Raw genomic sequence first — 25,198 nt, forward strand, 5'->3', positions numbered from 1 at the left:
ACAGCCACTTACATTGTGCCAGCACTGTTCAAACTGACACCTGAGGATAGATCTTGACCTGTACTCAGGACATTTCAGGGTGGAAAAAATAAAAGGCTTGATTTTGTGTATGTGTGTGAAGTAAAAAACATTGCTTCCAAAGCTGAGTACAATTTACAGGGCTATATGATCAGCTGCTATTGTCTGAAGGTAATAAGAAGACTTTCACCATATTCTGTTCCACTGCTTTTCAATCAGGCTTTTGGTATACTTTGCCAGTAAATTCTAGTTTTTTTTTTTAATTATTAATTTGAAATGTAAATAATCATATTCTACTAAGCAGTACTTCCCAATTCTTTCCTCTTTTGCCCATGGCTCCCCTCCTAACCAACCCATCTACCATCTACAGAACTAATCCAGGTCACTTCTTTGGGAGAGATGGGCTGTTTTTACATAGAACCATTTTGGTGCTCTGTAAATACTGTGTATTAATCAAATGATAATTGATCCATTAATTTTGTGGAATCAGAAGCTATGTGTCAGCTGAGTTCTCTGTGTTTCAAAGGCTTAATTAGATTCATACAAGCACTAAACTTGGTACTTGTCTGACATTTCAAATACTTTGTATCAGCTCTTACTTAGCATTCTTCCAGCTTGATTAAAATGTAAATGTTCACTATTAATTAAGGACAAACTGTGAGAAATTAAGTACAGTGCATTTGTCACTGAATTAAATGTCAAATAGTTAAACATAATATAGCGAAATAAGCAACTCATCATGAATAATTAAATCAATTAACTTAACCTCACTTTGTTCTTGTAGCTTGTCAGAGGGTAGGCAGAGATTTCCTGGGATGCTCTTATAACTCAACATATCTTCAGCAAATTATTTTCCAAATCTTTAAAACTGTGTGGATTGATGATGGAGAGCTCTTAAAAACTTAACCAGTTTGTTTTTCAGGTGGTTTGTTGTTGGTTTTGTTTTTCTTTTCCTTTGGAGGGCTCAAAATTGGGTAATATGTATCAGATTGTCCCTTAGTTATTTTAATTAGCAACATCACACCACTTTTTTGGAGGGAGGGGAAACTGTTTTCAGATTCTGCAGAAGTTCAGCCTGGCTCACTGTCTCATTCAGCACTAAGACACCACTCGGTAGCTGCCTGGCTCTATGGGAGGCAGCAGCTCTTGGCTTCTTGTTCCTCTTCAGGTCAGGGTTCAGAGGAGCCAGGCTCACCACCCCTTTCACCACCTCAGGAGTGTGATTTGTTTGCATTGAAGCACTGACATGTCTGTGGTGGTTCTTGCTGCTTGTTCAGAGGTGAATCTAACTTGCCAGGCATCAGGAGCTTCCCCATCTGCCAGAATTCAGGAAAACCCAGGAATCTCTGGGTTGAAATTTCCCTTTTGTGTAAAGCACCAGCTCCTGATTGCTGCTGAGTTTGGAACCATGCCCTGTCCTTCCCTTCCCTTCCTGTTTCCTTCCCTTTTTCCCTTATGTGTGCATGATGCTGTCTGACCACAGCTCAGTTCCTTGACTGTATGAGTGCATGAACTTTATCACAGCATGTGTATTCTTACATGCAAATTTACAAGTTGCTTTTCAGGAGCTTCTGGTATAAAACATTTGAAGAAAAAAAATACAACTAGTGCAAGACTTGAAAACTCAAATTAGTGAAAAAATGGCAAGTGAAGGCTTGCTGCAAAAAAGAGTTGTCAAGCAGAGTGCCTGCAGAGCATCCCTCCTGTCCTGTTCAGCACAATTTTCTATCATCAGTCATTTTGTCTGTTCTTAACCCCCTTTTTTTTTTACTTTTTCACAACAGGTTTTCTTAAAAATGCACAGTAAGAAGCAGGATCCAATAAAATACTATGTTGGAATCGACGTTGGGTCAGCAAGTGTCCGTGCAGCTTTGGTAGATGAGTTTGGGACGGTGGTGGCACATGCAGATCAGCCCATCCAGATTTGGGAGACCCAACCAGACCACTACGAGCAATCCTCTGCTGACATATGGGCTGCTTGTTGCTCAGTCACAAAGGTATGCAAGAAAAAAAGGAAATGAAGGAGATATGTGTTGCGGGTAGCTCTTTAAGTTTTGAAAGCTCAGGACTTCCCAGTCACTGGAATTGAGTTCTGTGCTGTGTTGCTGTATAACTTGTAACCACCCTTGTGCATTAAAGGCACCGTGAGGACATGGATGATGTAGCCTCACAATGTCTGTTATAGGTGAGAAGCTGAAGCTTGTGCTGCGACTGAAAATAGAATGAAAGGCCTGCCTTTGTGCTGTTAGCTCAGGGAGAGGACTTCCCACTGCCTTCAGGATTCACATCTATGGGTTTTGCTCCACTGGTGTATGTTCCAGCCATGACACAGTTCTTTGAGAAGTTGAGGTTGCTCAGGAGCTGGTAATGCATCTATTTTAAGACTTGCATTGTGCTGCAGTGGAGTCATAAAGGAGCATTTATTGTAAAGAAGTTGTTATTAGGTTTGTGGATGGTGCCTAACATAATGTCTGTCACCTGTGATCCTCATTAAGATGCCTGTCCAGTATTGTAAGACCAAAATAAATTATATGCATTTGTGGATTGTCAAGAATAAAACCAGAGTGAAATAAACCTTAATAGAAGGGAACATTTGCACCCTCTGAACCAGGGATCTGCCTGTACATACTGGTGGTGAATTAGTGACCTTGCTTGGCAGTGCACACGTACAGGCCATTTCATCCTTCTTAATAAAGCCCCAGCCTGCTCCATGTTCTAAGGTTGGCTTTTTAAATATTCATGTTATGCTTGGTAATTTGCAGATGGACAGTTCATCCATTCTCTCGTTATTGATCAGCCTTTTCAAACATTAATGAGCTTGGCTCTGCAGAAATGCCCTGAGATGAAGCAGACAAGGTGAGGGGGAAGGAAGGAAAAGAGGGGAGTGACAGGAGTGATAGGGAATAACAGCTTGATGTTCAAGCAGAGCAAGTCTTTTATTCTGCTTACTTGACTTTTCTCTTTGTGAATTGCTTTGTTCTTGCTCTGGACTTCTTTAAATACAATCTTTTATGTGTAGGCAATAAAATATGGTCTCTGAAACTATAGCTTTACAGAGCCAGTAAGAGACTGGCACTGGAGCAAGTCTAGTGAAAGTCTTTCCTTATAGTACTAATTAAAATAATGATATTTTTATTGTTGCTGAGAAGTGGCAGTTTATTACTGTGTTACATTTTAGGTGTCTTGCAACGTCACTTGGCACTTAATCCATGTGGGTGTTGTGGTTTTCTTTTTCCATTGCTGCTAGAAGCCAGGAAGTTCAGCTCTTTTGGGGTGGTGATTTTTTTTTAGAAAATCTTCCAAAAAGTGTGCTATCCAAACTCTTGGTAGCAGAGCTTTTAAAAAGGTGTGCGTTGCAGAGGTCTTATCAGTGCTACAGATTTTAACCAGCTTTAACCAGTGACCCTTCACTGGGGGAAGCTGTGGCACAATACTACCAAAGCAATTCTAGAAGATCATGGCTTCCACAGGTGGGAAGTGAGTGAAATAACTGATGGAAACACCTGGCCCTAATCCTGTGTCCGTATTTCACATGCAGCTCAACTCCAAGCTTTTAGAAAAGAGATTACTGGTTTTCTGCTACCTTTATTTTCTGACATTTTTATGCTTCCTGCTTTCTTCCAGGGCAGTGTCTAGTAAGATTAAAAAACTATTGAAGAACTTTTCATGGAGCTTTGAATTCCGTTTTGAAAACCAAAGAGTTTTTGGTAGTTTTGTGTGTTTTTAATTAGATATGTTAAAGAATACTGAAACTCAAATATTTTGGAGTCTGAGCTTGCATTTCTAACTTTTGACTCATTTTCAGTACTCACTAGTTCACATGGTACATGCTTATATATGGATATAGTTGTATTCATGTGCGGTTTGTATGTTTGCAGAGAGTTGTCTGTGGAGTAGATGCCAGCCGGATTCGAGGGGTTGGTTTTGATGCTACATGTTCCCTTGTTGTTGTGGATAAACAGTTCCAACCTTTGGCAGTCAACTGTGAAGGTAGGACTCCAGCACAAAAACTGATGTTGTGGTACATGTTTTGTCACTGCCGTGAGTGAACCTACAACTTCATCCAAATGCCAAGATCTGGGGTTGACTCTTGGAGATATAAATGATGGAGAATCTTTTTTACAAGAGGATTTTTTTCTGGTTTTACTGTTTTGGTTCTACTGCAAAATTAAATTTGAGGTGGGAATTACTTATTTTTTTTTTTGCTAAATGTTTGGCATCCTAAGATCAAATTCATTCATCTTGTCTCAGAGAGACCGCTTCTTACAGAAATCTGTGCTCATTTTTTATTTTCTGCATGTTTTCCTACAGACTTTACTAATTTTGGCTTTTATATGGTGTATAAATGCCCATCCACACTGGCTAAAGGAATGCTAAAAATGTAGTGTGAGTGTAGTCTAATGGCTTACTCTGTTACGGAGCTGCAGGCTCAGCTTGTGTCTTTTGTTACACTGGTGTTCTGTCTTTGTCTTGGACAGTGCTAAACTTCAGAAACAGTCTGTGAACTTCTTCTAAAAATTTTAATTCTTTGATTAGTTTTTGAGTGGATGATTTAGAAGATTCAAGAAGTCTGTGATGCACTTTTTTTTTCAGTGAATCCCCCTTAAAACTAGGTGTGGGCTAAATCAGTAGTTACAGAGCCATAATCACAGTTCTGTTGATATTCCCTTTCTATTCTCAGATGTGTTTGTCATCTCTTCCTATCCTTCTCAAAAAAAGAGCTTTGCCCCCAAAATGTCCTTTGCTAAATTTAGATGAGATTATTTATTTTTCAGTTTTAAGAGACTCTTACAATCTGTTCAATGCCTAATGATGTCTGGGGCTATTTTGGTCTATTGAGTCAAATTCAGTTCTCATTTTTTATTCTCTGATATCCCCAAGAACGTGGAGTTTACACAGTGCTGTTAATAAAAAGACAAGAATGCACTGAATACTATCACAGTGGTATGGGTGTGCAATGGTCTGGTTTCAGACAGTCTCAGAGTTGTAAGTTGGGTTTTAATCCGTGCTAGAAATATTGTTGTGCCTCGTTCTTCTGCCTTGTCTTGGAGTACATTTTCAAGATTGTGCAGGAGTGGCTGTGTCATGAAGTTGTGTGCACTGTACTTAGCGAGGGAGGAATCTGAAGTGTCATCTGGATTACTGCTCCACCTGTCTAGTAGGTTAATTCTGATAGAATGTTCTTTGCTTCTTGTTGTCGTGTGTCATGCAGACTTTTTCCTTCCCCATCCAAAATAAAAGCATTTCAGCAAATTACCCCCCCAAAAACCCGAAACTGTATTTCTGAAAGGAATTAGGGTTCTTCTCATAACAATAGAAGAGGAAAGAGAATCCCTGTAACTAGCTGGCTAGCTGACTAGCTGAGTTAATTTCAGTTTATAGTGTAATTGCTCAGATTTTGTCCCATTTTTAGTTCTTACTCACCAAAATGCTGCTTTATTTTTTTAACTAAATATGCGTGCTTTGTCATGAAGTTTGATTTCTTTGAATGAAATATAGTCTACAACAGCATGGAATTTCAAAGTTCTTGGATGCTCACAAGCCTGATTGGTTTCAATCAGCATTCTCAATGCTCAGCATGTCTTAAAGTTGGCTCAGAGGGCTAGAATTTCATCTTTAGAGATCTACTGTGGATTATTAACTCAAATAGAATTTAAGTTTTCTATGTAGAAACAAAAGTATGAAGCAGCTTAGAGTCTGGTAACTTACAGTACTGAAGTGGGATTAAACCAGACCTAAAATATTTATTTATTTTTCCCCCAAGGACAAAACCATAGGAACGTTATTATGTGGATGGACCATCGTGCAGTCAGTCAAGTTGAGCGCATCAATGCAACGCAACACAGGGTTTTGAGCTACGTAGGAGGAGTGATGTCTGTGGAAATGCAGCCACCTAAATTGCTGTGGATAAAGGAAGTGAGTACATCTAATGATTAATGCCCTTTGTTAATTTCTGAGAATGAAATTTCAAAAACAAAAGTCTTCAGCCTTAACGTTAAGCCCAAAGGTGTGTAAAGTAAGTCCAGCAGTAAGTTGAAAATTAAAATGTTGAGAAAGTTTTGAGGTTCTTTTTTCCCCTCTTAATTATTTAGAAATAGAATCTCAGACTGGTTTGGGTTGGAAGGGACCTTAAAGCTCATCCAGTTCCAGCCCCCCTGCCATCAGCAGGGACACCTTCCACTAGACCAGGTTGCTCAAAGCCTCATCTAACCTGGCCTTAAACACTTCTAGGGAGGGAGCATCCACAATTTCCTTGGGCAACCTGTTCCAGTGTCTGACCACCCTCACAGTGAAGAATTTCTTCCTAATATCTAATCTAAACCTCCCCTCTTTCAGTTTAAAGCCATTTCCCCTTTTTCTATCACTACCTGCCCTTATAAAAAGTCCCTCCACAGGTTTCTTGTAGCCCCTTCAGGTACTGGGAGGCCGCTATAAGATCTCCCCGGAGCCTTCTCTTTTCCAGGCTGAACAGCCCCAACTCTCTCAGCCTGTCCTTTGAATAAAATAAAATATCTTTGATTTTATTGCAATTTAGTGTTTCCTGATTGAAACATTTCATATCCTTTCTCATCTAATTTTAAGGTTTGATATACATACAGATTTAGTTGCAGGTAATGAATGAGTCCTGGAAGTATCCTAGGATTTAGTTATGGAGGAATATTTCCTGCTCCAAGTACTGTAGCTGGGTGTGCTTATAGGGGTGTAGGTGCTACGTCTGGGATGGATTTGTAGCAATTTGAAAACAGCATCATCTCAACATTGAGTATCCTGGCCAGAGGTACTGCCTCTGAGACAGTGCATCCCACACTGAGGGGATGTGTGATGTCTTTGGCTGCTGGTAGAGAAACTGTTCCGTTAGAGCTTCAATTTAGTTCTGTCCCATCTGTAGGAAGCAGACTGTCTGTAGAGGGAAGGTGCTCTGTTCATAATGTGGAACTCTGCCTCTCTCTCTCTTGTGTTTAGATTTGTGTGTTACAGGATGACATACGGCTTTTTAATAATAACTGTCAGATAAAAGGAGAAAGGCTTGCCACTTGAATTTTTTTATAACCTCCTCCAATCTGGCTTTTACATTTGGTCTCAATGATGCTTGCTGTCATTTTAACAAAGCCCAAATGTAAATTACTTGCTTCCAGTTTCAAGCAGCCAAAGTCTCCTGTCCTTACAAACATGAAACATCATATAGTAACAAGGTGCAGATTAGGGAAAATCAAAGGAATTAACTGGTAGAAGCAGGTACTGACAGATTAATGATAACAGAGGATAATTAACGTTGTTTGTAGATGCTGTACTGAAATACGAATATCCATCTACTATTTTTTCCTTCTTGAGCTGAGTATCATATGTCAGTCATTTTATAAATCATAAAAAGTGAAGCTTTAAAAACTTTAAATTAATCCATTGTGTTTAAAACATTTTTATATTGCAAGATCTGGAATATCAGTACCTGACTGATCAGGAAAGCAGATTGTGGGGTCACTGATGGTGGTAACCCAGAGATGTAAGTCTGTGCTATAGCCTCAAAGCCCTCTGACATAATTGCCCTAGTATAAAGGGGAGAGCAGGTATTGCAGGGCTTGTTCCCTTTGTGAGCAAATGAGTAGGAAATAGAATTCACCTTACCCAGCATGCCAGCCAGTAGCAGAGGTGGCCTGGCAGAAGGGCATTACAAAACAGGGCTTGTTCATATGTCCCCTTTCAGCTCCTGACGTACTAGCTAAAGAGATTATTATCCTTAAGAGAGGGTTTTTTTAACCTCAGTATCTGCTTGCTGAGCTGCTCACGCGACAGCTCCTGCATCCTGAGTGGACTGGCAAAGGCATCCTGTTAAACTGATTAAGCTCACCCTGCTTAACTCAGCACCTTAAGCAACATCTACAATAGCACACCTCAGCTAGCTCATGAGAAGGAACAAAAACATTTATTATGCAGTTGGTTGGAATCAGTTGAGATGTGGGCAGGTAGTGTTAAACTTGTTAGCTTCAGAGAGGTACGCGATCGAGCTTTGCTTACTGCTTCTATACTTGTTGTAAAGGAGGAGGGTGAAAGGGACTGTGTGAAGAGTGATGGTGTACATTGTCCTCAAAGCCTCCCTCTGCGTTTCCACGATGCTAACCTGGCGGTGGAAGGCCACATTAGGAGATCCTGCCTTCTCTGTTAGCCCTGGGCTCTCCTGTCTGAAAACTTGGCCTCTGTGAGGAGGGGTCTGACACAGGTTGATTCAGCAGCAATACTAAGTGTCATGTGATTAGACCGTCCCTCAAAGAAAGGAATTTAATTTCTGTTACTTGGAAGAATTTTCATCTAAGCACTTAAAAAAATTGCTAAAGAATATGACTTAGCAAATTTACTTTGAATTGGTTGGAAGTAATGTAGAGGGAGGAGAAGGGAGAGAGGTGACCTAACTGTGCTTTTCCATTCCCATCATCTCTTGTTATTAGAATTTAAGTTGAAGATGACCTCACTGACTGTGAGGAATAAGATGACGTCATTGTACAAGAAGTAGATACTGGTCCTTATCTCTTGTGGCTTTCCTGTTACACTTGACTTGTATTTATTTGCAGAGGGATGTTGCATTTTTTCTTCCAAGTTGCAACTTACTTTTATCTCCTTCTTATTGACTTTCTTTTCCATATAATGCTTTCTCTTGAAGTTTTATCTTCATCTTCTTGCATTCCCACTGTACACAGAATAGAGATTTAACTAGAGACTAGCAGCTTCGGGGCATATTTTGTTCTTCCAGCTCTTCATCTCAGTTCCATTTTGGTGTTGAATTAAGAAACTAAACTATGAAGGCCGTAATAGGTCTTTTGAGATCTTTTGTTTGACTTGTATTGGCTTTCATTCAGTTCAGTTTGCTGCCAAATCATTTTACCCTCTAGCACCTAGTGGTTACTCTACATGAAACCAGTTGTGTGGTTTCGATGTTTGTGATTGCAGATAGGTGTTCATGTGACAAAACCATCATTGCAAGTGGAGTTTGTGTGTTGAGGACAGCTGTTTGCAGTGAATGATCAGCTGAATGCAGCTCCTGTACAGCCTGTGGGGCAGTCCTGTTAAAGTCTGTACATCTGTGGGCCGCTTAGGAGGAACATTTTATTTCTCTGCCTATGTGGACCATGTGTGGTGATAAACAGAGTCCAGTGTTAAATCTAAACAGAATGATGATATGATTTTTTAAAAAAAACCTTATTTATGTGGATACAGTCACATTTGACTTTTGAATGTGGTCAGCTGAATTAAGAATGTCAACTGTAGATGAAGTTGATATAAAGAATCATTATCCTTTCACAAATATTTAGAAACCAGCTGAAAGATAATTCTGACAAAGTCTTCCTGAAGTCAATAAGATAAGTTTCAATGTAAACTTCACTGAAATGGAAAGTAGTCCCTGGTTATTGAGTCTTTTAAAATAACCAATTAAATTTGCTTCTCATGCTGTTATTTCCTCAGATTTCTTTATTCTTTAGAATTATCTTGCAAAACAGTATTGCAATAATGTTCTTTATCTCTGTAGTTGCAGGTACATTTTTTGCAGCTTTGCTACGCAGGTTGTGCAGTTTTATTGACTTTGGCTAAAGAAATTGGATGTTCACTTCCTGAAAGAGTTTATAGATAGTTCTGGTAGGTAGATACTGAAAATGTATGTGCATACTCCTTCACTTGGAAATTGTTTTGCTGCAAATGTTTGTCAGTACAACATGACTGTACAGAAGTCTATGCTATGTCAAGCCAACGTGACAGCACTGAGAGCAACAGAACAATATCAAAACTGCAGTGAGGGTTTGTCCAGCTCTAGAATTAGCCTGTTAGTAGTTTTTTTCCCCAGAGGTAGTAGAAGAAAAAAATCTTGTTTACTTATTTCTGGCTGGAAATTTTATTGTAGCTTGTGCCAAAATGAAAGGATGCTTGTTATGTTTTCCTCATACTAATGACATTATAAATCAGCTATTTCTAAAAAATACTAGTCCCATTAAATCAGAGATTTTTGTTCTAAATGGGTGGGGGATGCTGGATTGGGAGTAGGTATTTTCTTGGTAACTGTCTCCAAATGAAATGCAGCCTTCCTATACTGTGCTTTCACAACTCTGTGGTGTATAAGAGCAAAGAAGAGCCTCCCTTTAGCAAAAAAAAAAACCCACTTCACAGATGACTGGCTAGCATATCCTTCCTCTGCAATTGATAACTAGAATCTATAGGTTTTGAGTAATTTTATTTTTTTCCCTTCCCCTGGCACAGTGGTCAATGACCTTTCTGTATGGTACAGTTCACATCTTCAATTTACCACCTTTTTATACATCATTGTTCTTCTTTCTGTACACCTGTGACTTGCAGCTACCAATGAGATAATTTGCAGAAACAATTAAAACATTTCTTTCCCTGGCTCTGGAGGGAAGAAGAATAGTGGATGCACTGGCATTAGCTTGGCAGTGGCTTCTCTGTTGATGCATGTCTTCTCCATTGCTTGCTGCCTCTGCAGCTAGCTTTTTGTTTTGTTGAATGTGACTGAATATTTTACCATTAAAATAAATAATAAATTCCATGTTAAGGGAGAATTAATCCAAGCTACTGAGTTTGGAACTGATCTCTTGCTGAGAATTGTTTATAAAGGCTTTAACAGCTCTGTTATCAAAACCCATACATAGTGCAGACATGTATGCACAAGTTGTGCTTTGGACTCTTGAGTTTGGCTTTTAGTTGCAGTTGCTAATCAAGAAGTACCATTTAAAACAAGGATTAACAGCTGGGAGTTTTGAAACACCTTCACCTCTTGAGTATGTCCTATGTAGTCTACCTCCCAGCCGCATCTCTGCACTTCATTGCACTGTGATGAGGCTTACAACATAGACACAGCTTGTCCTTCTTGCCTTGTTACAGCTTCTGCCAACTCAGCCTTTCATGTGCCTGGTCTGTCGCTCTGTAGCCCTCTCTGACCTGCACTCTGATGCTTGTCTGACTTGTGGTGCTGTACTCGGGCTGCCTCAGGGATTTGAAAGTACCACTGGCATATTATTTAGACAGGGTCTTGGTGGTAGAGGCAGTGTGCTGCAGCAAGGCAGTTTTCTCCACCTTCAGCAGTAGCCTTACCCTAAGAGGTTACTTTCCAAGCCCCTTTCTCCCCACCCTACTTCAGCCTCAAGATGAATCTGGTAATTCAGTTAGTTAATTTTTTACTGATAGCGGCAAAACTGATCAGTTTGCAGCCTTGGCTCCGGCAAGGACAGCATTTCAGCTCAGAGCCTGTCCTGGGTATCTCAGAATAGCTCTGTGGCATGGCTCAGCATCCAGCCTGAAGTGTGGGAGATCCAAGTTCTAAGCTCTTGCTTTGTCTGAATTGGAGTAGGGCATGAGACATCAGTTTCTTATATCCCCATGAGTGTGTGCATTAAGTCTTCAGTTGTTCTCTTTCTTCCTTTCACACAATGTCTATTTGTTTTCTATAATTTTGAAAAAGAGAGACTAATACACTACATATAGGCTAGTGTTACAGATTGCCTGGGAGACTGAGATTCAAATTTAGGGTTGAATTGGGAAAAGCAGACGGTTCTTTAGTGAATGAGTCTCTTTTCTGATTTTCAGATGACTTAGATTTTGACTTGGTGTGGAACTTGAACGCTCACACCAGTTTTCTTTTTTATACTACATGCTAATACATTTTTCTGCTTCCATCTGTCCCTCCTGGTTTTAATCTGGATTTCTCACACATGAGTTTGGGATGATTTTTGAATTTGTGGGTTTTGGTTGATAAGTAGCCATGCAATTCATACTGATAGCCTGTGCGAAATCACATGTCGTGCTTCTAGCCCATCTTTAGTTAATCCTGTGGCCAACAGGGATCTGATCCTAAGGCTGTCTGCAATGGCATTTAAGATAATTTGAATCATATTTAATCTGTATTAACAATAACAAAAGTCAGGAAATCTTTGGTGTTTATATACATGTTTTATTTCTGGTGGAAAAAAAAATGTTTTTTCACAAACATGAGATGTCTGAAGATCACATCATCATACAAGAAAATTTTATACTCAGTCAGAGCAGAAATCAAACGTTTCCTGGACAGAAACAGACAACCTCAGCAAACCAGTAGAATATGAATGTGAAAGCTCTTCCAGCTTTCCTGAGGAGGATGTGCCTCTAGGTGTCTACAAAAAATTATATTGGATGCTGGCGCTCATGTGAAATTCTGCGTGTGTCTGTATTTTCAGTCCAATTAAGAAGTGAACAGGTACATTCAACGTGGTGCAAAATCATGCAGTGTGGCTTCACGATAATCTTTTGACTTGCCAAGGAATAAATGGGCAGTGGAGGCCTTTCATGTGCTCTGTGTCAGTTCTCCCATCCCTCACTCTCCAAGACCCTTCTTGTCTGGGGAGGTTAAAAGACATTGTACTTCATAATTCTTAAACTCTTTGCCCCCAAGTATTTGGGATTATCTGTAAGAATCTCAAAAAGTTATGGTTTGGAGGTACAGTTATTAAAAAAACCCAAAACAATCACAGAGAGATGAAGAAAGGGGACTCCATAAGTACCCCTGGAAAATAGAAGGATTGAATTAGTTTCTTTACAAGTGAGTTTGGAGGGTGAGTCGCAGGATGTGAATACAGCGTTGGGAACATTCCCGGATCTTTTCCACAGTCCTTTTAATGTGGTCACAGATTCCTGACTGTGAGTGAAAATAAATTAGAATTAACTTCAGTGAGTGTCGAAAACATGGAGACTTTTAAATTTGTTTGGAAAAAGCATCAGGGCATGCTATGATTTTTTTTGTCTGTGCTAATTAGTGATGACAAAGCATCAAGATGGCAAAGAATGAATCATTTGGATGTTCATGAAACGACATATTTTAGTGTCATTAACATGTGGCTTTGGGGAATTCTTGAAGTAATAGAATAAGGATCCAAGGAGTATCTTTGATGAAACAGACTTGTTTGAAGAGGACAGTTATTCTTAATTCAGTTTATTTTCTGATTAACACTAATAACCAAACTACTTTTGTTCCTTCTTGAAGACTATCAGGTACATTACCAATACATAATGGCTGATGTGACCAAAATAATCAGGCCAAGTGACCTTTGTACTAAACTGGGGAACACCTTTGCGTTCCCATACAAAGTTAGATTTGATGTGAGTAAATTTGAGAGGTAAGCTAAACCCAAATGCTTAGGAACAGGCATCCAAAGGTTGGGCATTTTATGTTAAAAATTGCACTTAAAGCATTTATTTTTTTAAATCAATAGGAACCTAGTAAATTTTAGAAGCTCTTGAAGAACTAAACTCAAAGAAGACAGATTCTTTGCATGATCCCAAACTAAACACAATTTTGCTTTTTTGTACTTACCCCGTTGCACCTTAGTTTTTGGAATTCATAGGTACCATTTCAGTAACTTCATGGACTATGGAAAGATTTTGGTTTGAAATCACATTGTGTCTGAATTAAGTTATAGAACCAAGTAGTATTTCTTAGAATTAAATTATCTTTTATATTAATTCAACATGTACATTCTTGATACTGCATGTAATTAATTTTTGCTGCAGAAAACTGATGGCAGCTAAATACAGGTAATTGAAATTGTCATACTAGTTATCAACAATTTATTGAATAATTTGGGGGAAAAAAAAAGCTTTGAAAAGAAAATCATCACAGAGCTTCTAGAACCTTTGCTAAAATACTCTGGCTTCCTGTCCAACTGTGTACCACAACTTCTTACAGGGGTTTGTGAGGCAGGGTTGGGGTTGCTGTTGACAAAGTTATGCTATTGAGGCTCTTTTAGTCTTTAATACTTTGGCTTCTCTAAAAAATCCTCTTCTTCTGGAATCTTGTACAAGAGTCTTGGCCTGAACCAGTGGAGAGTAGATGAAAAAGGTGGGACCTGAAAGCTAAAAGACAAGAATGCAAATAAATCATCGCGCAGATTTCTTGTGTAGAGATTAAGACTCACATAGTTCCCAATCTCATGCTCTTCTGAAGTATCTCTCCAGCTCTGCCTTGGTCTGATAGCCTGATAGATGCAACTGTTGATGTAACTTGGGTTCTTGGTGAAGCTGTGCCATCTAGCAGGGCTCCATGCCCAAAAGACCCCAGATAGGACTTGCATTTCTAGTACAACAGCTGCTCTTAAGTGGGACAACTTTATGCTGTTTCAATTATTTAAAAAACTGGTGGAGTGTTTTAAAGCCATCTTATCTTTCTGTGGAAGTCTGATTTGAGAACCTTGTGGTGGGCAGCACTGACTTGTTTGTTTGTTTGTTTTGATATTCTTTAGTTATTTAAATGTACTGGGGCCAGAGGTGGCCATAGGGATGGTGTTGTTGTATTGAAGGACAGTGATGCTCACTCCTTATGTCACACTGGAATAAAAAGTTACTTTTGGAAAAAAATCTTTCTTCCCGTTTCTCTGATCCTTGTGGCAAATGTGGAGATCGTTCTAGTGGAAAATTATTTTAAGAATATGCATTGCTATCATAAGCTGAAATCAGACTCAACTTTGGAGATAAAAACAAAGATGAGAACCTGGTGATACGACCAGCCTCTTCCAAAAGACTTGCTTTGCTGATCACTAGCTCTGTGCAGAGTGTAGTTGGACGCTCTCTGTAAATGATCTGTCTTGGTAGAAGAATTTTGTAGGAGTTTGGAAATGTCATGTGGTTATCAGGAGCTTGCAGGTATCATACTCTTAATTGGAGGGTTTTCCCATAACTATCTTCAGTTATTCCCTCAGATGAAGAATAACATTGAACCTCTTTTCAGATGGACACTTAGGCATTCATAATGCTTTGTTTATTGTTATACATTTCAAGGAAATGTTGCAGAGGGGCAGAGTTTGCAAAGATAAACTTCTATTAATTGTTCATGTGAACTCATGTGCATGCTGTGATGTCAACTGTAGGGTTGTAGCGTGGATTTAAAACTTATTATTGCTGGTTGATCCAGGCAGTTGAGAGCTCCTGAATGTCCCAGCTGTGGAGAAAAGCTTCACTAAAAGCTTACAGGTTCTTATATGCTTCGATCATCTTTCAGTCAGTTTGAAATAGATTTGAAAGCTTTGTTCTTGTGCTCACAGAGCTGTTTGTTTTCTTCCTGTACTTATGATTCAAAAATATTAAATTTGAAGTGGTTAATTTTAGAAAGTCAGGCATTCTTCAAGCAAATATTTTTTGTGAAAGTTGTCTATTGACTTTGAGACTGCTCTGACATTGAGCAGCTGACTGGGAACTGAGAGAGACCACGTTATTGATCTGAAACATGTGTCACCATGAAGTCTTCATGGGAAACTTTTCTTATGATCAGTCTGTGGTGGGGGAAAGGCTCAGTTCTTCAGGCAGTAAATCACTGCAAAGTGAGTAGAGTAGAGTAGACTGGATGATCAGAGTATTTGGTTTAGAAAAACTGTTATTTTTTACATAAATTTCAGGTTTCTTAATTGCATTAAAATAAGGACACGATCATGCCTGGCCTCTAATATCTGCATTTCTAAAAATTTTTTTGTTAGAACTTGAAAGAATCGTGCTGGGAGAAGGCAGGCTACTTCTTTGATCTTCCAGATTTCTTATCTTGGAAAGCCACAGGTGTCACTGCGAGGTATGTTAATGATAACAATAGCATTTGGTCACCTTTGTCTATTTTCTTATGTATGTTTCTGCTTTAATTCATTTTGACTGGACATGCTGTTATGTACATCTGTCTGTAATTCAGCCTGCTCCAAAACATCTTGAACCTATCTCCTGCTTCCATTGTGCATTCCTGAACACAGTTGTTCCTGTGAGCAGTGTAATTCACAGATACAGTATGTTGCTACAACTGTCAGTTAATTGGTCTTGTACTCCATTTTGGAACATAAATATGATTGCTCTAGTTACTGTGAAATATGCTTCTAATAATTCTTTGATTTTTTTTTTTTGACAAATTTATTTACTTTTTTGAGAATTGGAAAGAACATTTCTTTGCCATGTGGGAGGGATCTGGTAGAACCTTGTTTAAAATGGTCACTTCACTGTAAAACATGGCAGCTGTATTGCTCCCCAAAAGTATCTTTGAATACTTGCTGAGCAATTTAACAAAACCCTTTGAGAGAACCTCTTTGAAATCTTGATTAAAGTGACCAGTACAAGTGAAGTGTATTTGCAGATAAACTTGTGAAAAGTGAGGTACAGTATTATTTATTTAAAATGAAATCTTACAGATTCCATGCCCATGAAATGTTCACAATGTGCTAATAGATAAAGAAGCTAAACCAGAATATGGTCCATGTGAGCTTGGAGTCAAATATTATTTGTAATTTATTTTTAAAGGAAGGGAAGGAGTTTCAGAGACAATGGTGATGTATTTGAAAGAATTCTTATCTTGCTTGAGCACAGGGATCTCCAGCATTGATGAACAGAGTTCCTGCTCTTCCCTGGTCTTCCCTGATCCACAGCATGTTCTGCCTGTTCTGTCATTAATAGTGGCAGCCATACTGTGTAAAAGAAATCCCTCTCTGCACCCTTCCCTCTCCATCTCCTAACACCTCCAACCTAGTGTAGCTTGTGAGAGCAGGTAGAAAAGAACAACAATGCCTTCCTGCAGGCTTAGAAATGTAACTGTTATTATAACAAATTCTTTAGCTGTTGGGAAATGAATTATTGTATTGAGGTATAGGAATTACACTAGCTGTGCAGCTGTACAAGTTGCAGAAGTAATGGATTGCTGCTAACAATTGATGCTGCAGTAGTGGGGAATCTGGATGGAAATGAAGATAACAGCATGCTTAGTACAGTAAAGCTTTTTATCATCTTCCTTTTACTTGTTCCTGAAAACTCCCATCTGCTGAGGTTTTCACAAAGCTCTTGCTGGAATTCCACCGTGTCTGGTACTTGCTCTTCCAACACAGTATTTGTCCATCTGCTTGCTGCCGGTACCTGTCAGTGGTTATAATTGCTGTGAGGTCTTTGGGGAAGGGCGGGTGTTTTCTTGGGTGTGTTGTTAGTGCCCAGCACTGTAGGACCCTAATTTCTCTTGGGAACTTCTGTTGCAATCCATATTATTAGTAACAGTGAAAGGGCAATCAGATCTTACAAACTAATGATTGTCTTCTCTAGAGCTCACGTAACCTGTACAGCAGTTCAGTCTGAATTCCTGAGATTAAAATTTTCAGCCTCCTCTACAACTTTTGTATGCAACCAAAATGTATTGCAGGAGGTTTAAAAGGAAGTCAGGAGAGGGTATATAGGAGCTTAGAGTATCATGACAGAGTTCCTGTCTACAGTTCCTCGTGGATGTCTTAATTTAGGGGCACAGTGTTATTTGTGGCTGTGGGGATGGGAAGGATGGGGTAAGAGTAATGCTGTGCACTTAGTATAGTGGTGCTGTCAGCTGGTGTCAGGCTGTCGTGGCTTGCACTGGGCTTTGGGACTGTCTAAACACAGTAAAGCTCAGGTTTTGCTTTGGAAGTAGGTCTGAAAAGGGAGAGTATGGTGGTAATGACAGCTTCTTGGTCCTGCCTGGCTTTGGCTTTGTGTTCTTACCTGTAACTTTCTGGAGGTGAGGCAGAGAATCTCTCTTAAAAAACCAAAAAAAAGCTGCAGAAGATTATACTCAAAAGTAGAGCTGACTGAATTTTTATTGGCACGTTAATTTCCTTAGAACTAACATTTTGATGATTCAAAAGCTTTTTTGATTGTATTGATGAATATTGTAAGGGAGAAAGGATTGTTGGAAAAAGATTTTCTGGACAAAGTGTTCCCCTACCCTTTGATTGAGAGTCTTCTATTTTGTATAAAATGGTTCTTTGTACATCCTCCTTTGCTGCCTTAATGCGCTTCCCAAAATTAAGCCCATTGTTTTGGCTGTAGTGGAATGTCTCCTAAGGTAACAAAGGGGGAAGAAAAAGGCAGGAAAATAAGGACAAGAAATGTTTTGTTGGAAGCAAACCTGATTTTTTTTCTCTTCCTCTGCTCTCCCCCGTGCACACCTGTTTCTTGGGAATTTCCTTGTAGTTTGGTGAACTAATTAGTCCTGCTTGTGCTCATAATACTAGAGAACCGTGAATTTATCAAGTATAAGATTCTTACTACCTTTTCTCCCTTTGAGCACAAAGAAGCCTATTCACAGGGCAAGACACGTTGTTAGTCATTGTGAATCATACATAACTTGGCCCTGATAGAGGCGAGATTTATTTTTTAAAATTTGTTTTGGTGATGAGGATTTTACCAAAATAAGTGCAATTCCAAGGGCAAGGAGAGATTTCTGTATGCATTGAAACTCTTACTTTGGCTTCTTTAAATTTTAAAAAACATTTTGAATGTCTTTAACATTTAAAAACTACGTAGAGTCTTTTTGGCTTCAGTGAGGTTACTAAGTGCACAAAGTTAAAGTGCGCAAAGTGTGTGAGATCAGGATTTGAAAAGCAGTTCTTGTTGTGTGTTTCTGAGTATGAAATCGTTTGTCTTTCACCTTTGATTCTGCTGGCTTCAACTGCCTTGTAGCCACATTTTTTCCAGTGAATGTATAATAAACAGTAAACGTCTCTTACCTGAAAGGTGGAGACTCAAACATATTCTGAGAGTGTCTTTGAAATGGCAATACATCTCACCAAACAGCATCCACCCATCAGTTGCAAAGGATAAGTTCCAAATGATTGATTCCCTTTGTTCTTGGAAGATTGTTGCCTGTAATATATTCTATATTAAAAATAGTTATTTATCTTTTTGGTTTGTTGAAAGACCATTGAATTGTTTGAATGATCCAGACAACTGACTATTCTGCATTAAAAAATGTTACTGAGAAGTCTTTAGTTAAAAAATTTAAAACTTTGGAACTTCCCTGCTCCTGCCCCCCAGGGTTGCAACAATGAGTGTTGGTTTTGCCACATGAATACTCAGTTTTCTTATTTCAGAAGTGCTGTTGCAGAGAGGAAGAGAGCTGTTTTTTCACATACATGTTAGCAATGCTTTTCAAAGGCTCAGCACTTTTACTGATGGTGAGTGTGACTCACTGCTCTCTTCCACCCACCATCTATAACCTCTGATAACTTTTCCTTTATATGGTATTTTGGCTAAAGCTATCTTAATAAAATCTAAATACCTATCTGGTTTAGTTACAGGCTACTGTATTATGGATGGAGAATTCTTATCAGAGATGCATATCTGCAATTTCACTGTATTTCTGAAGTCTTGTGAAAGGTTACGTTGCAGAGAAGAATATGGCTGAGCTGTTGAATTGGGTAGAATTCACACACACATTTCTCAAGGGTCATGTGTATTTAGATCCCGCGTTCTCTTTCAGGGCCACTTTCAATCATAAGCAACTTGCTCACTGGAAAATTAGCTAGTCTCTAATGGTTTACATCGCTTAAAATGAACCATAACCAGAGATGAAACCTGTGGAGGAGGATTTGGAAACAGGGAGCAATGTCAGGCTGACATTATTGAGGTGGAGAGTGTCCAACATCATGCTATAAGCCACGTCCCAAAATTACCAAAAGAAGTTGGAACAAACTGAATAATTTTTTTCATATTATTGCACTCTAGATATGTTAATAGGTGGAGAAAGTAATGTGTTATCTGGTGAAGACTTCATCTCATATATGAATCTTGACCCAAATAACTTTCCTGTGAAAATACTTGTCCAGTCACTCTTCAACTGCCAGCCATCACGGCAGGGAAAAGGGTGTAGCAAAGATGTTTCATATACTTTGGGGGAACTTTTGTTAACGAACTCCTTCCAACGGATCTCAGGATCATGACTTTCTCTAGAGAAAGGCAGTTTATAATACATTCACATTGTTACAGTAATTACAGGCTGCAAAGTGAAAGACAAATGCTTGTAGTTCATAAAAAGCATTTCTGGGAACCACGTAACTAATATTAGGCTATATCTGTGTGAGAGTGAGTGATAGCTTTTTAGTACAGTATATTTTCAGCGGGGAAATACCTTGACAATTTTTTTTCTTTCTTTCATGAGAAAGAGGCTAGCTCCTTGGCTTGTGCACACTTAAATGGATGACACTTTTTAAAGAACTGATTAAGTCCCTAAAGTTTATTTGTAACCTGTTCCCAGTTGCTTATCATTAGGGCTAGAGGTGGCTCTGTTGTACTGATTGAAATCCAGAGAACTAACTCCTCTGGTGTTAGCAGGCTTGATGGAGAGTATGCTGGGATAAATGGAAGTAGAGTCTGGTCCATTGCTGAGTTGCAATGATGGAATTTGTAATTAAACATTAAAAGTAGGAAGGTGCTTTTGAATCCAAGAATCTGGATTCAAGTCTCTGCTCTTTTATGTCCCCAGTGTGATTTAGAGAAGTTAATTCAATCTACATCTTTGGAAGTGTTTAGGCAGCTGAATACCTTTGAGGATTTGATTCTTGTTCTTCATCTGTTAAACTGATACATACATACACCCTTTGGAAGTTGCTTCCTTTTACCGCTGTGAGGTATTTCATCACTGTGGTTAGTGAAGTCCTCACCAAATATTTTATCCAGATAGGCTGGAAACTTTGAAAAGAGAGAGAGTTTGAAAGAGGAGGTTATGTTTAGAGTCACTTTTGAAAAAACAAACTGGTGTGAGTTAAATGATTATCTGAAGGATGTCTGTGTCTTTTTAAAGGATTGGGCAATCCTTGTAGTGAGATGTGGTAACTGGAGCAGCACAGACACCAGATTCTTGGGGCCAACTGCCCTTCCCTTCCTTCCTAACCTTGCCATGACTAATGTATACCCTTTGGCTGGGATTCTGGCATTTGGCTTCTTCATGTTTATATTTTGTGCCTACTTCAAAAGATGCCTGGTCGAAAAATTAGGCCTTTCTCTGGAAAGAAATGGGCTAGGGAATATTTCAGAAAGCTTTCGTGATGAGCGCTGCAGCCCATGTGGCAGTGACAGTATCCTGAATTGCACTCGGGTTTTGTGTCCTGTTTATGAAATGAAACCCAAGACTTCAGACTTGCAGACTTGTTTGGAGAAGTCTCTGGAGAAGGGAGAATTATCTTGAAGGGCTGGTTGGGAGGGGAGGGATGGTGTTTTTGTGGACTGGACAAACAAAGTACCATGAATTTCTCGTCATGGAGCCAAAAGCAAGTGTCTGTGTGACGGCATCTTTGCCAGATGAGAGAATTCCACTTCTATCAGGCTTTTAATAAATTCAAACCATGTTCTTTGGAGACTGCTGACACACAGACGGATCCAGTGTAAGAAAATAGGAAACATATAGCTGGAAAAGTTATCAGGACTGTGAAGGGCAGGTGCAATGTGGGCGATTACTGTTAGATTTTTTTTTTTTTTTTTTAAATTTAAAAACAGTGTGTCCTTGAATCTACAGAGTAATGTGAAAGGGTTCTGTGTGCTAAATCAGAAAATTGTTAGCAGGTCTCGTTAATGCTAGCCAGGAAGCACACAGGCAAACAGGAAGCTTTAGCTATTGTTATTGTACAAATGCCCTTTACAAAATATTAGCAAAAGAAGCTCAATGTGTTTTCCACAAGAACAGGAGCCCTTCACAGTGTCTAACTGTATCTGCACAGTGAAGAAAAACTGCATTGTCCCTTTCCAACAGCTTTGACATACATTGAGACATTGCATTTCAGAGACTTGCATTCAGATCTTCAAATATTTACAACTGGGATTATTTTTTTTTTAAGAGATGTTAGGGTTGTTAATTAGCTGTGACAATATCTAGCCCTCAGTTTTCTATTGTGTTCACTTACTGCTAATAAAAAAAGAAAAGTCAGCCAGGTCAGTATAGAAAAGGATTGGGGGCAGGCGCGGTAGTAGATGTATTACTGGCAACTTGCCACAGAGACAGTGAACTCTGAGCCAACCATGAAGTCATTTTGAACTCGGGGACTAATCCAAGGCGATGTGTCTTAATTTGACAAAGCAAAGGCTGCTTGATAAGAAATGCTGTTAAACGAGAGTGTTTGTAAGTTTAGATTGTGGACAAGAAATGTGGTGATACGAAAAGAATCATCTTGTTTTCAGGTTCTTACTCCCCCAAGCCCAAAGGCAGGCTCGGCTCTGCTCTCCCCCGCAGTTCGAGCTGTGCGGTGGCTTGATGTGAAATTTGAGAAACATATGTAGTTTTCTATTTCAGGAAAATGATCTCAGGGATTGAATGTGTGTTTTGTTGGCTGTTAAGCTCTGATCTTGCCTAGTGTGGTAGTTTGAGAGTGTGTGTGTGTATGTGAGTGTGTGTGTGTGATGGTTAAGACATTCTCCAGCACTTAAAAAAAAAAATAAATTAAAAAATCAGAGTTTATTCATTGCTGTTAAAGGTCTTATTTCTTCAGACTCAAAATGCAACATCCCACATCATAAGAAGCCTCTTAAATAATTACACTATGTAGATAAGGAAATGTTTCTGTCTTTTATTTTTCCATAATAGTCATTAACATTTACTTGAGCTGATGAGTGGTACGTACACAAAGTTTTCCAGCGAAGCAAAGGAGCTGTGTTTAAACAACCCTTTCACTGTTGATCCTGTGCAGAAGCAATATATATATATGAACACTGTAATTATTAGCTTCTCTGAGGGTCAGATAATAATCTCCCCTTAATAAAGTTTGTAAAGAGATGGCTAAGGAGTCTTTGAGACCTGGCTTGCTGATGGGAGAACTAATGGTGGGACTGGATAACTGTGCTTCACTGAAGCTGAGGTGGGGACGAGTATCAGAGGCGGCTGTGGTGTTACGGCCTTAAATTCTGAGGAAAGACAAGGCAGAAACCACAAAGGACCTTGCTGTCTTTCAGTTCTCTTCATCTCTCTTTTTTACAGTCATCTGGGTTCTCTGCAGCTGTAGGCTGAGTGTTCAGGGGCTGTATATTTCTTTTACATTAGCTTCTGTGAATGCCATCGGGATCAGACCCTCACGGTACACGGCACGTTGTAAACAATCTTGTCATCTTCTTTGAACTCTTCCTTATGCGAAACACCGTGGAAAGCCCCACGCAAAGCCCTTGTCCCTTGTGAGATTGGGTCTCTGTTCAGCAAGAGCTGTGTAACAATTGCTTTCTTGCATAAATTTGAACCAGATAAGAAAATAACTGTATTTATGAACTCCTGGGTCATTTACAGCCCCAGCGGTGTTTCAGTGTGCACATATATAATGCATGTATTCACAGTAAATTCTTACAAACCACCCCCTGAAAACAATAACATTCCAGGAGTGTTCTCATCCAGTGAAAGAAAAGGAAGCTATGTAGCATGAAGTCTGTGCATTGTATATGTACATATAGTGCTTAAAAGTATTCAAACACACTTAAATTTATTATTCCATAAGGGGCTTTTTCTTATTTTTTTTAACTTTTCTGTAATGTCTTGCATATGAAAGAGTCTTAATAAATTCAGCCTTAAAATGTCCTTCTTAAGTAAGAAAGTGGCATTATTGTTATTTTATAGATGGGAAAATAGCTGTATAATTTGAAGGGCAACATTTTTTACAAGCATTTAGCTGGGCATCCAGCTGTCTGTTTAACTTGCAGTGAGAATTAGGTGTCCTATTCCATAGGCATTTTCACAGATCACACTATAAATTATTTATTCAGGACCAATTCTTCCTCCAGACTTCCCAAACAAATGGTTTTCACCACTAAAATGTTCCTCCTGTCCCTTTTGCTGTAATACATGGTCGTAACAACAGTCTTGGCCTGGAAGGCAGTTTACTTACATGTTTGCTTTATTTTTGTTGGCTGGCTATCTAAATCTGTTTAATGTCAGTAACTTTCACTGGAAATTCTCATTGTGCTTTAGGATGACACTGATGGTGTCAGGGTTGATTTACATTATCTCTTTAAAGTAGCGTTGGCTTACATAGGACTTTTTCTCTTATTTGTTTTAGCATTCATATTATCCAGACAGGAGCCTTTTAACTGTGAAATGTAAATACCCTGACAACACAGACTTCAAAAGAGAATTATTCTTTGTCCATGGCACTGATAGCAATTTTGCCAACTCCGTAACCTTTAAAATAGTGTACTTTTATGCTTGACCTGTCATCTACCTATAAAAATAATCTTAGATCAATGATACAGTGCTTTCAAGAATGTGTCTGAAGGAAGCAGACCCTTCTACATACGTGTTCTGTCATTTCTTCATGGTGGTAGACCATTTGCTGCTTCACCTGTAAGATCTGGATATTGATTTGGTGTAAGTGCCTGGCTATGCCTTCTACTTACATTGAGAGAGTGAACACTGTTACTATAGCTTGGAAATTGATGTTGCCAGATAGTGAGGCTGATAGTATACAAATATATACTGTGTTATATGAAATCACCAAGGATTTGTTTTTTCCTTCCCCCGTTCTTTATTCCAACGCCATTCCATTAAGCTGCTCATGAGATGAAAGGTTGTAATTCACTCTTCAGTGGATGAAATGTACGTGTACTTACGGAATCAAAGACATCCCAAGAAAGATTGTTTATTTTCTTACTACCTTCTTTAATTAAATTTCAATTTAGGATTGAATCAGGTAGGATTCTGACTGTCTGACTTGAAACAGGTGAAGCAGTAATGATTGCAGTGTGATACAGCAGAGATGACTGAAATTAAGCTTATTGGCTGTCAGACCCTGCATGCATAGGAAACTTAATTCTCCTGTGGATAGGATAGTTGAAATTTCAAATTCCGCCATGGCTGTTAGTTTAATTTTAAAATGAAAGGGAAGTTCTATATTTTATACTTTACTATTAGCTGGCTTCAGATATATTTGGATTTTATATATATTTGGTTCAGATTGCTCACACTCAGCTTTAACCTGTCCCTGGAGCTGCTAATCTAAGTTAAAACCTGTGTTTGTCCACTTCATTTTAGTTCAAGTTCTCTATCTCAGATTTGTCAGGCTGAGTTATGAGCTTGCTGGTATTCTGCAGTATAGATTTATCCTTGTGCTCTTCTGAGAAGGGATTTGGAAACAACTCGCATTCCTCAGCCAGCCCATCCCTGTGTTACCCGACGGGCTGCAGTCGGCTCAGAGCCCCAGAGCTGTGGCTCTTCTGCCATCACTCCCAGGCTCCACGTGCCAGTGGCTGTTAGGAGTAGAAAGGATTCTGTGGAAAGTGGCCGAGCAATTGCCTTTAGTACCCATGCACAAGGAATTTTTGTCAAAATAGGAAAGAAAATAGGAAGGAACTTCATATTGCAGAAGTTGATTGGGAAAAATTTATCTGAGGATGTGCAAAGAGGGATATGCCTGTTGTATTCAAAACCCTCCCT

The 25,198-nt window shown here is 39.1% G+C and overlaps 1 protein-coding gene across 1 annotated transcript in view; it reads left to right on the top strand.

The window, feature by feature from the left end:
* Positions 1-1,814: 1,814 nt before the first annotated feature.
* FGGY (FGGY carbohydrate kinase domain containing) overlaps positions 1,815-25,198 on the top strand; it is a gene marked incomplete at its 3' end in the record, with an annotated part of 102,359 nt that continues 78,975 nt past the window's right edge. Inside the window, exons 1-4 of the mRNA XM_010169484.1 lie at positions 1,815-2,015; positions 3,897-4,008; positions 5,783-5,934; positions 15,510-15,598. Of these exons, the coding sequence (XP_010167786.1) occupies positions 1,815-2,015; positions 3,897-4,008; positions 5,783-5,934; positions 15,510-15,598 (554 nt within the window). The remainder of the gene's footprint in view (positions 2,016-3,896; positions 4,009-5,782; positions 5,935-15,509; positions 15,599-25,198) is intronic.

Source organism: Antrostomus carolinensis, unplaced genomic scaffold (assembly GCF_000700745.2).
Source record: "Antrostomus carolinensis isolate BGI_N321 unplaced genomic scaffold, ASM70074v2 scaffold19146, whole genome shotgun sequence".
Lineage (NCBI taxonomy): Eukaryota > Metazoa > Chordata > Aves > Caprimulgiformes > Caprimulgidae > Antrostomus > Antrostomus carolinensis.